The 12,825-nt window shown below is 43.7% G+C and overlaps 1 protein-coding gene across 2 annotated transcripts; it reads right to left on the bottom strand.

Annotated features, from left to right (window-relative positions):
* Positions 1–2,252: 2,252 nt before the first annotated feature.
* LOC126487762 (uncharacterized) lies at positions 2,253–8,878 on the bottom strand. 2 transcript variants are annotated; one of them, XM_050120766.1, is made up of 2 exons: positions 6,514–7,847; positions 2,253–3,919 (listed from the first exon to the last, which is right to left on the bottom strand). In XM_050120766.1, exons 1-2 carry the CDS (start codon positions 6,948–6,950, stop codon positions 3,718–3,720), a joined length of 639 nt encoding a protein of 212 aa, XP_049976723.1. In that variant the 5' UTR covers positions 6,951–7,847; the 3' UTR covers positions 2,253–3,717. The 2 variants fall into 2 exon arrangements, with proteins under 2 accessions (XP_049976723.1, XP_049976715.1); XM_050120758.1 differs by lacking the exon at positions 2,253–3,919 and adding an exon at positions 8,754–8,878 and having other exon boundaries at positions 4,885–6,863.
* Between the last annotated feature and the right edge of the window lie 3,947 nt (positions 8,879–12,825).

The raw sequence follows: 12,825 nt of genomic DNA, 5'->3' as shown, positions 1-12,825 counted from the left end.
CATGATGTAAAATTGAAACAACTGTAGTCTAATTTGAGCTGATCCAATGTTTTGTGTGTGCGTGTGTGCTCCCCCCCCCCCAATAATTGTCTGACTGAAAGGACAAAGCATCAGTGTCTGATGCAGCCGGGCATGGTGGCTCACACCCAGGACACCGGGAGGCTGAGCGAGAGGACGGTGTTTTAAAAATCATTGCAGCCTCGGGACCACTTGGATGTCATAGGAGGCCATAGACAGCTCCTGACAACTACACTGCCCTGTGAACCGCCCCATACAACCCTCCCCACTCTCTTTAAAGTCATGGCTTCTTTTTTTTATTAATGTTAATGCATGCCTATGTCTATATATATATTCCTACATACAGCCTTCTCAGTCCATATTTTGACAAATGTAATTACCTCAGAATTAGTGACAACTGGAAGGAATGGTTAACAGTTCTATTACTGGGTAGTTTCTGACTATAGGCATCTGTAAAAGTCAAATAATAGCGGTATTAGCACAGCTGAGTCATAGGGTGACAACAGGCAAGCCAGGGCCTCACAAGGGGCATTCGCAGGGACAGAAGTTTAATAATGCTCATCTTCATAGGCCTCTGCGTCCATATGTAGCATGCTACTGTACGGAGAAAAATGCAAGTCAGATTTAATTAAAAATGTTTCCTAGGGCTGGAGAAGTGATTTTGTTGTTGAGAGCATTTATTGTCTGTGGAGGATCCAGGTTTGATTCCCAGCACCCATGTGGTGGTTCACAACTCCAGCTCCAGGGGATCTAACTTGTGACTTCTGTGGGTGTTAGGTGTGCCTGTGGTATGCATATATATCTGCGGTACACAGACAGACAGACAGACAACACTCATACACATAAATAGCTTAGGGGCTGGGCTTCAAGACAGGGTTTCTCTGTGCATCTCTGGTTGTCCTGGAGCTCACTCTGGACCAGGCTGGACTTGAACTCAGAGATCTGTCTACTGCTTCTGTAGTGCTAGGATTAAAGACCTGCATCACCACCGCCTGGCTAAGATTCTTAAATACACAATGTGAAGTACCATCCCTCATGTTCCCTGAACAGAACTGCATGGCATCAACAATTTTTAAAAGGTTGTCGATCCTCTTCCTTCTTTCCTTCCCTCCCCTCCCCTGTCCTCCTCCTGTTCCTCCTCCTCTTCTTCTTCCTCCTCTCCTACCCCCCTTCTTTTTTTTTTTTTTTACTTAGGAAAAGACAAAATGCAAAACTGACTGAACTTGTCCTGAGGCAAACAGTAAAGGCTTGGAAACAAACTAGAGTGAGCCAGTGGTGGTTCAGGTGTTGACCGCAGACCTAGGCAGGCAGCTGACAGGTCCATTCTTGCACGGTCTTTATGTCTCATCTGAATGCGGAAGTGAATGACAGTCTGCACATTACCTACAGAAGTTCAAAGATCCTTCTCTGGAAAGTAGTAGTTTTACATTGGGTTTGCATAGAGATGTGGGCCTCCATTTCAGGTAAAACTTTGTTTTCAAACTGTAAGCTTAAATTGTAAATTATTAGATCAGATTGGATAGTGCACATCTTTGATCCCAGCACTTGGGAAGCAGAGTCCCAGCACAAGGCCAGCCAAAGCAACATTGTAAGATTGTCTCAAAAACAAACAAAAAATGTGTAAGTAAACACCTAAGTATAAAGTAAATCAAGGGGCTGGAGAGATGGCTCAGAGGTTAAAAACATTGCCTGCTATTCCAAAGGTCCTGAGTTCAATTCCCGGCAACCACATGGTGGCTCACAACCATCTGTAATGGGGTCTGGTGCCCTCTTCTGGTCTGCTGGCATACACACAGACAGAATATTGTATACATAATAAATAAATAAATAAATAAATATTTAAAAAAATAAAGTAAATCAAGTCTCAAAGAGTCCTGTGATTTGTGGGAATTCCTATAAATTGCTGTAGTGGAACTAAGTTAGTTTTCAGCTATCTTTACTCAACCTTTAACAGCTTTATCAAGGTCAAATCGGGGCAGTAAACATCTGCTATGTAACAGCTAGTGATGTGTTTACAAGGGTACAGTCTGTATATGATACATGTCTATCTTCCCAAGATTGTTCATGCGCTTTTGAAACCCTTTCCTAAATTAGCACCTTGATACTATACCCCCAGGAAAGTAACACTTTAGGTTAGTTCACATTTTTATAATTTATTGGAATCATGTTTTTTATTTATTTGCTTTCACTGGTCATAATTAGAAATTGCAGGTAGTAATAGAATGTTTCTGGAAATTGCACCTGTTGGCTGGGATTGTTTCTGGTTAAGGCCTTTACAGGTCACCATCTGAACAGTCATGCACAGATCTTTGTATGAACACAGCAACGTGTGGTTCGCACTTTAAACATTTAAAGAGGATTTCATGGTGTTTTCTAAAATTGTGCCCTTTTATTCCTAACAGTGGTTTATAAGGACTCCACCTGTCCTTGATGGGATCCGTTTTACAGGAGGCAGGCTGAGTTTTTGTTAAACATTATTTCTCTATGTGTGCTGGTGTGAGTTTACCACATACTGAAGAGGGCATCAGATCCCCTGGACCTTGAGTTACAGAAGGTTGTGAGCTGCCGTGTGGACACTGGAAACTTGAATCTGGGTCTTCTGCAAGAGCTGTTCAGCCTCTGAGCCGTCTCCAGCCATCAAAACACAGCTCTCAAGCATGTAGTGAACAGTCCAGTTGATGTAAGACCACCTGTTGCAAAGACTGAACTCTCCGTACACCTTTATAGATTGTTAAACACTGGTTCTGGTTTTTGTTTGGGGCCCCTTTTTTCAGGGGAGGAGGACATCAAGCCACATTCTAAAGGGTTTTTTTTTTTTTCCCCATTTGACCCAGTGGGTCATCTTCACAGCCTGCTGTGTTTAATTAAATGAAAATAGCATGCAGGTGAATTTGTAGTTTACTCTCATTTTGTGGTGCTGGGAATTAGATCAGGGCTTCTTTCATGGTCAGCAAATACTTTATTTCACCATTTGAATGCATTATTCAGTCTTTAATTCTGTAAATAGAGACTCTCCCAATAAATTGTTTTGCTTTCTGAGATCTTTTCATATAAAAAGCAGTGACAATGTATTTAAGGCCTTGTGGAGCTGTAAAGGAGCTCGAGTGGCAGCGTCAGTAAAGGTGCAAATCCAGTGCTGTTTCCTGTTGAAGCGTTCCGAGAACCATTGGTCAGCAGAGCTGGAGGGACAATGATGCAAACGTGTAGGGCTGCTGTTGGTGTCGCTCAGCTGTTTCATTGTAGACTGACCTTGAGACTGGGTGTGTGCAGAAGACTGAAAATCTGAGCCTACTTCCTCCCACCTCCTGAGAGCTTGTGTTTGTGGGCCTGTGTCATCTGTCAGCCTCTGTGCCTGCCTTAGAAGTCTTTTGGGACAGGGATTCTCTGGTATCCCTGGCTGTCCTGGAACTCTGTAGACCAGCCTGGCCTTGAACTGCCAGAGTGCTTGGATTAAAGGCGTGCACCAACAACTCCTGGCTAGAAGTCCACTTTGAATATTAAAATATAATGAAGTCATAAACCAATACTCTGGTTGTATATTATCAGATGGTTACTGTGCATAATTCCATTGGGCACATGGGGTATTGGTTAGTTTTTGTTTTGCTTGTTCATTTGTTTTAAGAAGAAGTATGTTGGCTAGGTCATCACCACGTCCCAGGTACTGTAGGCACACCCCCATACCCTGACTCTTCATATGCTTTATTTTTCCGCCGTTGACAGCACAGTAAGTTTATTTACACCAGCACCACCACCAGCATAAGTTACGTCTTGTTTGAGCATTGCAACAGCTATGTCACTACTGCAGGAATTTTCAGGTCCGTTGCAGTCATGGAACCACCATATGTGAGGAAAGATCTTGAAATGAGGGCAGCTATTCAAGACCCAAGCTTCTAAAATTAGGCTGTAGAAATTCAGAGAGCATACAGTATGGATAACTCTGCCATGTCCGCTAAACACGTCACTGATGAATCATTTGGCTATAAAACCTTTCTGGAAAAGAGCTGTTCAGCATCTGCATAGGCTCATGCGTTCTAACCACACTGAATATTGCAGTCCCATCTCAAAACAATCGTGTCTCCCCATAGCTTGCTACTGGGTATGCTTAGCATCAAAGGACAAGCTTTCCAGGGGCTTCGGAAGGAGCTCATCAGTTAAAGACTTACTGTACAAGCACCCTTGTAAATGTAGGGGGTTTTGTTCCAGTGCTGAAAAGCAGAGACAAGTGAATTCCTGGAGCTCACTGGCCTCCCAATCTAGCCTAATCAGAGAGCCACAGGTTTAAGTGGAAACCCTGTCTCATTGGCCTGGTGATACCGATGATCTGAGCTGGATCCCAGGGACCCATGTGACACTAAACCAACTCTGGAAAGTTGTGCTCTGACCTCCACGTGTGTGCCACGGTACACGGGCCCACGCACACATGGGTGCACAGATCCGGTAGTTTGGATTAAGATGCCGTCCATAGTCTCAGGCATTTGAACACTTAGTTCCCAGTTGAAGGCACTGTTTGGGAGGTTGCGGAGCTGCGGCTTTGAGGAAGTATGTCACTAGAGACAAACTGAGTTTAGAAACCAGAGCCATGTCTAATGCAAACTTTTGACTTTCTGCTTGGGATTAGATGTGTTAGCTCTCAGCCATTCCTGCTTCTCTGCAGTAATGATCAAGTCTTACCCCTCTGGGATCGAATGTCCCAAAATACTCTGGAATTTGCCATATCACAGCTGTAGAAAAGTAATACGGTGGTTCCCAAGGAATGTCACCTGGGGTCTCAGTGAACCCCACACATGTGCATCCACACACAGAAGAAGCTCTCCTTGGTGACCATGCCAAACACAATATATTTGAAAGATGCTGTCAATCAAAAAAAAAAAAAAAAAACTTGTCTTGAAGAGTAGTAAAGGCTGCACCTGCAGATTCCCATAGCTGCCTGAATTCATTGTGGCAGTCGTAACTGGAGACATACCTTTCTCAGTAGGCACCAAACACCTTACCTACTCTCAGAGAACTATAGCTGAGGTATGCTGTGTCTGTGTCTTACTGTGTGGGCCCGGCTGTCTCTGAACTCAGTCTACGGGTGCTTCAGCCTTTCACTTCCACCAAGAATAAACGTGACGGAAACACTAAGCAGGACATAGGCTGTGAAGCTGGCATAGGTACTCAGCATCCCGCCTAGGCCGATGGTAATGCCGTCTGACTGGCAGGGAAGCAGTTGACAGAACCGCCTCTAACTTCATTTTCCTGTGGGTCCTTCCCATGTGCTCCGGGCTTCTCTGCCGTCTTCGCGTTCTGTCCCTTGCCAGTGTCACTTGCTTTCATGATTTCAGTAATCACTTCCACATGAGCAACTCCATCTCCAGCCCCTTATTTTCAATAAGCCGCTCACAACATTTCCTGTCAACATGCCAGAGCCCAAAATCTCCTAGATTTTTTCCCCTTTCTTTTCCTTCGTTATTGGGATTTTGTCACCCAGAGACTTGGACTGAAAACAACCAGTCATTGTACCACACCAGAATTTCTCCTACAACAATGCCCTTTTCTGGTCACGTGGCCACTGCCTTTTCTCGGGGTCTTATCTTTGTCCGTAATTTGATACACATAGTTTATATCTCAAAAGGGACACTTAGAGCGAGGGCGTGGTGAAGAAGGTCCCTTTAATAGAAATACTAAGACAACTGGTATACCTGGGACTGCCCCTTTGAACCTGAGATACTAATCACCAAACTTATCATGGCCTATTTCTTTCCCAGGACTGAAAGCCCTGCCAGACTTAGCTTTCAACAGAACTCTGTTAAGTCATGCGTTCTCCTCTCTCTAATTCCTCAGAGGCTCTATGTCTGCCATGAAGAGTGGGATACAGGCATGGGCTTCAAGGTCATGGTGGCCCTATCTTTGTTATTATTTCATTATTCTGATTACTCAGTGTTCTGTGTGTTTAAATCCTGAGTTACCCCGTTAGGAACATAGGGATTCCAATGCTTATTCCAGTTGCGAGACTGATGTGGGGTGTTTGTAACCTCTGGAGCTACCTAGAAGGTAGCTGCAATGTGACAGTCACCTTGGCAACAGGTAGCTATGCCTGTATATTGTGGTTTTTGTGTCTTGGCTGCACGCTCCTATTTGTGAAATCCCCACATTTCCAAATAGGAATAACCTTAAGAATCTAAAGATGGAGAACATTCATGCTTTTGAGTCACCAAAACAGAGGGTCCCAAATTCCCTGTGTGCCTTTCTGCTTCTATGAACATATCTCTGAGGGGCATTTGGTTATTTTGTTGGAGGAAGGTTTGGATATATTGATTGTAGAACCAAGGAGGAAAAGCTTCAGGGTATTGAGGGATTTCCTTAATAAGTTCGCTAAGGTAGGAAAATCCAAACTGTCTTCTAGGTGTTGGGAGCAGCAAGAACTTTAAAGTCTGCAACCCTCTAGAGAACGATAAAAAGTGGGAGTTGAGGTAACAGGGTGGGTCGTGTAGAGCACAAACATCGAAGTTATACCTAAACTCCGGGAGTTCCAAGGGCAAAACATGGCAGTCCACATAAGTAAGGGTTTCTTGCATCTGAACTTTCAAAAGCCCAAAGTAGACTAGAGAGTAAAAATGAGTGTAACTGTGCAGGCAGAGGGGCCTCACAGACCGTGTGTCATTCCTCTCTCTCCTCCGGCTCTGCTGTAGCCTTGTTCGCCAAATAAGTTTCTCATCTTTGTGCAGACACTGCTGGACATGCGCGTGGAAAGGTGTGGCAGTGAGCCTTTTCTTCACATCATGGAACAGTCTGACCCAACACCATGAGCGTTTGCCTTCCTGTGTGTCGGGCTCCAAATGAAAGCTGACTGTTACAGCAAATTCCTGGGAAAGCAGAGAAAATGCAAAAAGATGTACGTAAAGCAAAACACATTCCTGGCACAGTACGGCGTTGGACGAGGCCGAGAACATTTTCAGCAACAAAAGAACTGAACAAAATGAATATAAAAAGAAGTGGATATCAAACTGAAGGAATTAGAATATGAGCAAGAAACCATGTGAGGCAGCCGTCTCAACAAAAAGACAAAACACTGATTTTGTTTTAATACACATGTTAATCAGAATTTTTGGATAAGGTTTATAACCATTTCCGAGTGTTGCCAACTCTGGAGCGTATTAGATATTTATTTCTGCATAGGTTGGAAAATGTGCAGGATAGGTTGATTGGGAAGGTGCCTAAGGATTAAATGTAGGTTGGTTGTGCAAAGAATTAAGAAACAAATCTGCTCTTTTTTTTCCAGTTCTCCTTGCTCTGTGAAGAAATTAAGCTGGCCAGCTCAAATGATCTCTTTGTGTCCAGGATATAGCTCATCCCAAATAGCTTTGCATTGCCTGGGAGCTCACAAAAGGAGTCCCTCGAGGATTTCTAAAAGCTATGAACCAGTTTGAGTTCACTTTGCTCTCTGTGTGTGGTACCCAGCAGTTCTACATTCAAACAGACACTTCATAAATACTGCTGCCTTCAATAAGCTAAGTCAGTTTTTTATTTGTTTTGGTTTTTTTTTTTTGTACCATTTCAGATTTATTACTACTGGGACAACTGTGAAAGTATATTTTTTAAAAAGTGTCTCTGGAATACTTTGAACCACACATAAAAGTGAATTATTTCTTAGAAATGCCTTTTATCACAAGTCTTTGCCCTCTGATGAGAGAGTTCAGGGTGATCCTTAAACCACGTTAGGTATAAAACCTCATTGTGTCTGGCAAGAACAGATGAGCTAATACAGTCTATGTTTTAGTAGATTCATGTTCTTGTCATCCTATGCTGGATTGGTTCCAAGGAAAAGGTAAACTTCTGTGACTGCATGTAGACACATTTTCTCATTCTTTGATTCACTAGAAGTGCTGTGTTCCCTTCATTGTTCATAAAAGCCGACTGGATGGAAGATGAGAACACAGCTCTGTATGATCACCCTTGACATTTGCAGGCTAAAAGATCTCTTGTTCCCCCACACACTTGGTTCCTGGCTTTCCTCACTGGCTCAATAAACAAGACATTGTAGAAAGCTTTACAGTCTGAACACAGCATGGTGGAAATGGCAAGAGAGCAGAAGCCTACACACAAATTTGACATCCCCCCCCCCTTGTAGCAGGATGGACCTTAACCTTCTGGCCTCCCTCCATGGTCAAGGGCAGCAGATGAGATTCGCCTGCCCTGAGGATGTGGCGCTCTGGAGAAGTGTATATGAAATGCTAAGCACCGAGGCCACCAGCTATGCGAGTTGGCTTGCTTTGTCCCCTTTTCTTTCTATTCCTGTTACACATCGTGTTTCCAAAGGAAAAAACTCACACATCTCTGAGTCTTCCATTTACCCAAATAATACATTCTTTCTAATACCAACCATACAAATCTGCCACATGTAACATCAACACTACTAAGTCATGATTGTACTAGCAGCTTTAGTATTTTAAGTTTGCATTACATTTATTGTGCGTGTTCTCATGCACACATGCACAGACCCAGAACATGCATGCAGAGGTCAGGGAATTATTTGCTCTGCTATAGTAGTTCTCTGATCAGCAAACTTTGGGGCCAGCACTTTTACCCAGAGAGCCATCACACTGGCCAGGTAAGGTACGTCCCTTTGCTTGAACACTGATTTCCAAGTTGTTTGGATAATTTTCCAGATACTATAAGAAACATTAAGTGCAAGGGTAGGCTACCATTACTAGGCAAAGCTTGAACTAGGCCTTTAAACATCTCAAGAAGCTCACCGCAAGCCAGTTGAGACAAAGCAGGACTTCATGCTCGACATTCCAGATGCAGATGCAGTTTGAGGCCGGGGAAATCCACACCATGAGTTCCAGATCAGCTGAGACTATGTAGTGAGACAGTCTCAAAAAAAAAAAAAAAAAAAAAAAAAAAAAAAAAAAAAAAAAAAACACCACTTTTGCCGTACTCCACAAATTTTTGCACAAATTTTGTACACAGAGCAGAAAAGTACTTTTGTTTGAAAATAGACAGGGTTTCTCTGTGTACCCCTTGCTGACCTGGAACTCACTACATAGGCAAGGCTGGCCTTGAACTCACAGACTTCTGCCAGCCTCTGTCTCCTGAGCGCTGGAATTAAAGGTGTTCACCAACAGACCTGGCCAGGAAAATTACAGTTTGGGGCGGGGGTGGGTGGGTGGTGGACTGCCATGGCCAGCACAGTAATGATCTGCAGGAGGAAAGAAGGCAGTTTGGTTTAACACAATGTACATAGCCGGTGTTAGTTCAGATGGTCCTAGAGACTGACAAGCTCATGATAAGAGAGGATCCTACGTGCTCACAGACACAAAGATAGCCAAAGGTCACTAGGCTGTTAACCACATCCCCTCCCTGCCTTCTGGGCAGAAAACAGGTTACATAGCCCTCCCTTCAAAGGAACAACACTGTGTTTAACACCCCTGGTTCCTCCAGTGCTTGTCTGTGAGGACCTCAGCACCTTCCCTAAGGGAGGATGAAGGCTAGAACACACACTCTGGAGTCAGACTGGCTTCAAATTCTGGTTCTGCCTCTACAGCTTTGTGATCTTAAAGGAGCTGATTATCTTCTCTTGTCTGTAGACTACAGTGCAGCCTTGTTTTCCCTTTGCAGAGGTTAGAGGCGTAGACGAGGTGTACAGATTTCCAGCATGGTCTCCAAATCTGGAGTTAGACACACGTATTCTGTCATAGCCTCGCAGTGTTGACAGGTATAAAGTATACAGAATATATATATATGTATATATATATATACAGAATATATATATATAAATTGGCACATGCAAAGCTTGAAATAAGAGCTTTTTAATCTGCTGGTAGAGGGAAATGGAAGATTAATCAGGAAAGCTAGAGGTAGATATGAAAGACGGAAGATGTAGCTCTGTTGGCAGAATGTTTGCCTGGCAGGCGCCAGGCTCGGGCTGGACCCCAACACCATGAAAACAGTTTGGTAGGGAGTCAGAAGTTCAAAGCCATCAGCTACATGTTAAGTTTGAGGCCAACAGAGGCCATGTGAGACCCTTTCTCACAAAAAAAATAAGTAATAATAAATAAAAGTAAAGGAGAGACTGGAATGATGAATAATGACCTAGAACTCCACTTCTTTAGATCTTAGCATATAGGAACAAAACTTTTGATGTCTCAAAGTCCTTCATGCAAAGAAATGCTGGAATTTTTTTTTGAACCTCAACGACTGGGAGGCAGATCTGAAACAATCCCTCATGCAGTTCAGCGATGAAAGGAGAGACATATGCCAAGAAAACGACAATCACTTAATGCAAACATGAGTAGCTGAGGTTTAGTTGAAAGTGCTCTTTTTTTTTTTTTTTCCTTGCTGGAACTAGTTTAGTGATCCAGGGTTGACTCTAATCCCTGCTCCAAGGCACCTTCACGATTTTCATACTACCTGTTTCAAGAGTCTAGAGTTACATGGAGATTGTCACGTATCTTCCATGTTCCACATTCATAGCCTCAAATTCCATATTCTCGTCAGCACTTTTTGTCAAAGAAACGAGTTTCCACGTGTGTTGCTTTTACGCAGTTCTGTGAGTTTCGCTCTCACCTGCTGATTCAGTGGCTCTGTCGTGTATTTTTATGGTGGTCTTTTTCAGTGCCCCATAAGGAAATATCAGGGGCATTAATGAGATAAGAAGAAATTTACCAGTCCGCTAGCTATTGAGCAAGCAATGTCTTGTGCCTCAGGAGCCAGATTGCCATCATCAGCTCTCCCCTTTCACTTCTGCTAGCTGGGCATCCTCGATTTTGGCTCTTGGCTTTCTCATTTGCATAATGAGTATAAATGTTTAGAATGATATCTGATATTGTTATGGGCAGCCCGACGGAAGATGACCAATTACACAGACACAGTTTGTAGCCAACTGAAAGTCTTTATTCCAGTCATTTGGGACTACATTCAAGTTTTCAGAGACCTAAGTGTAGCCATGAGCATTTAGAACAACAGGCTTTCAAAGGCAAAAATCACATCCTGTTGTCTCCCCCCTCTGCCCAGTGAGATGGGGTTTCCCTGTAGTTTTAGAGCCTGTCCTGGATCTAGCTCTTGTAGACCACGCTGGTCTCAGACTCACAGAGATCCACCTGCCTCTGTCTACCAAGTGCTGGGATTAAAGGCGTGTGCTACCACCACCCAGTCAAATCCTGTTGTCTTAATCAAAAGCTTCAGGGGGAGGACTGGACAAGCAAGCACTTTAACAGAAAGGAAGGTAAGTTAGCAGGGCACCTTGACCTCGGGTTCCTAGACTATAGAGTTGGGTAATTTTCCATGGGATTCTCCATCAAAAAGATCAAATTCTAGTTAAACCTGAAATGGCCTCAGCAAGAACGCAAAGAGGACTCTCTGCACTGTCTTCCCCTATCACAACATAATGTGCTCCCAACAAAAACTAAACATCACAATTAAATAACAATGCACAGATTATCATCGTTTATAGGTGTCTTCCTAACTGCCAAGCCTTGACATTCAGACAAAACTATCTGCATACCGCATCCTTTTGGTTTGCTTTCAGTATTTTCTAAAATAGTGCTCTGGGCTTGTCTTTAAAAAAAAATTCTCTTAATGATAACTCGGTAAGTTAGGTGAGGGAAAAAGCAAAGCAGAGCTAACTCAGGTGGGATCATGAGTTCATATTCTCTGCCATGGACTCACAGGGGTGTTGGGTCTCCTGGTTCAGCATTTTCCCTCTGCTACCAGGGAAGAGACAGCAGCAAGGAAGGTGAATAAGAACCACCTGCTCGCTCCACATGATGATCGGACCTTCATTGCAGACTCGGGCCCTTCCTCCAGGCTCCTGCAGGACTGTGAACGTAGTTTCTCTGCCTGCAATTCTCTTCCGGCTCCCGACCCATCCATTCTCACCTCCTCTGCTTTTAGATGCGGTATCGGTTTTTCCTCTCGGGTTTTCCAGGAGTTTCCTTGTTTTACAGCTGCCTAAGTCAGATCCAACTTCAGTCCTTTGTTGTAGGGAAACTTCATCCCTGTGCCTGAGAAGGTCAAAAGGCATACAATCCCCTAAAACTGGAGTTGCAGGTGTTTGTGAGCCTCCACGTGGATACAGGGGACCCAGCCCAGGTACTCTGTGAGATCAGTTATGCTGCTAACTGAAGCCATGTCTGCAGCTTTATCCCTTTTCTTTTCTCCCAGGACTGGACAGAACCCAAGGACTCCTGCATGCTAAATAGATGAGTTACCCCTAAGCTACAAAATTTTCCCTCCTGGCCTTTTTATACTTTTTTTAAAATTTTGACCTAGTGCCCTGCAAAGGGAGTGGCACTATTGAGAGGTGTGGTCTTATTGGAGTAGGTGTGGTCTCGCTGGAGGAAGTGTGTCACTGTGGAGATTGGCTCTGAGAGTTCATAGATGCTCAAGCCACACCCAGTGAGACAGATCACTTCCTGTCATCTGCAAGACGTAGAACTCTCAACTACTCCAACTTTTAGCCATGTCCCATCACGATAATAATGGATTGAAGCTCTGAACTTTAAGCCAGCCGCGCCCAATTAAATGTTTGCCTTTATAAGAGTCGCTGTGATCATGGTGTTTCTTCACAGCAGTAGAAACCTCAGCTAAGATACCTAAGGTCTCACTGTGTTGCCCAGACAAGCCTTGATGTGACACCCTCCTGCAGTTGCTTCCTGAATAGCCAGGATTGCATTTCTATAGCCAGCCAACTTAGTTCTCATTCTTAACCCTTCAAAACTAGGGAGAGGGGAACAAATAAGCACTTTCATTTTTAGGTGTAAATTGTGATGTTTGAAACAGCCAAAGTAATAGCTAATTGTCTGAAGAGCAACCATGTTTCTGCAT

Source organism: Alexandromys fortis, unplaced genomic scaffold, assembly GCF_014885135.2.
Source record: "Alexandromys fortis isolate MF-2015 unplaced genomic scaffold, M_Fortis_MF-2015_v1.1 scaffold_8_1_9099942, whole genome shotgun sequence".
Classification (NCBI taxonomy): Eukaryota; Metazoa; Chordata; class Mammalia; order Rodentia; family Cricetidae; genus Alexandromys; species Alexandromys fortis.
This window is presented reverse-complemented; position numbering and strand designations above follow the sequence as displayed.

What these genes read in the sequence shown, in the direction of transcription:
- LOC126487762 (XM_050120758.1), bottom strand. Translation starts at nt 8,837, where the DNA reads ATGGTGTGGATTTCCCCGGCCTCAAACTGCATCTGCATCTGGAATGTC. An exon ending in TTTGTCTCAACTGGCTTGCG is followed by an intron (nt 6,864 to 8,753) that starts GTGAGCTTCTTG and finishes CTGCTTTCCCAG; the next exon opens with GAATTTGCTGTAACAGTCAG.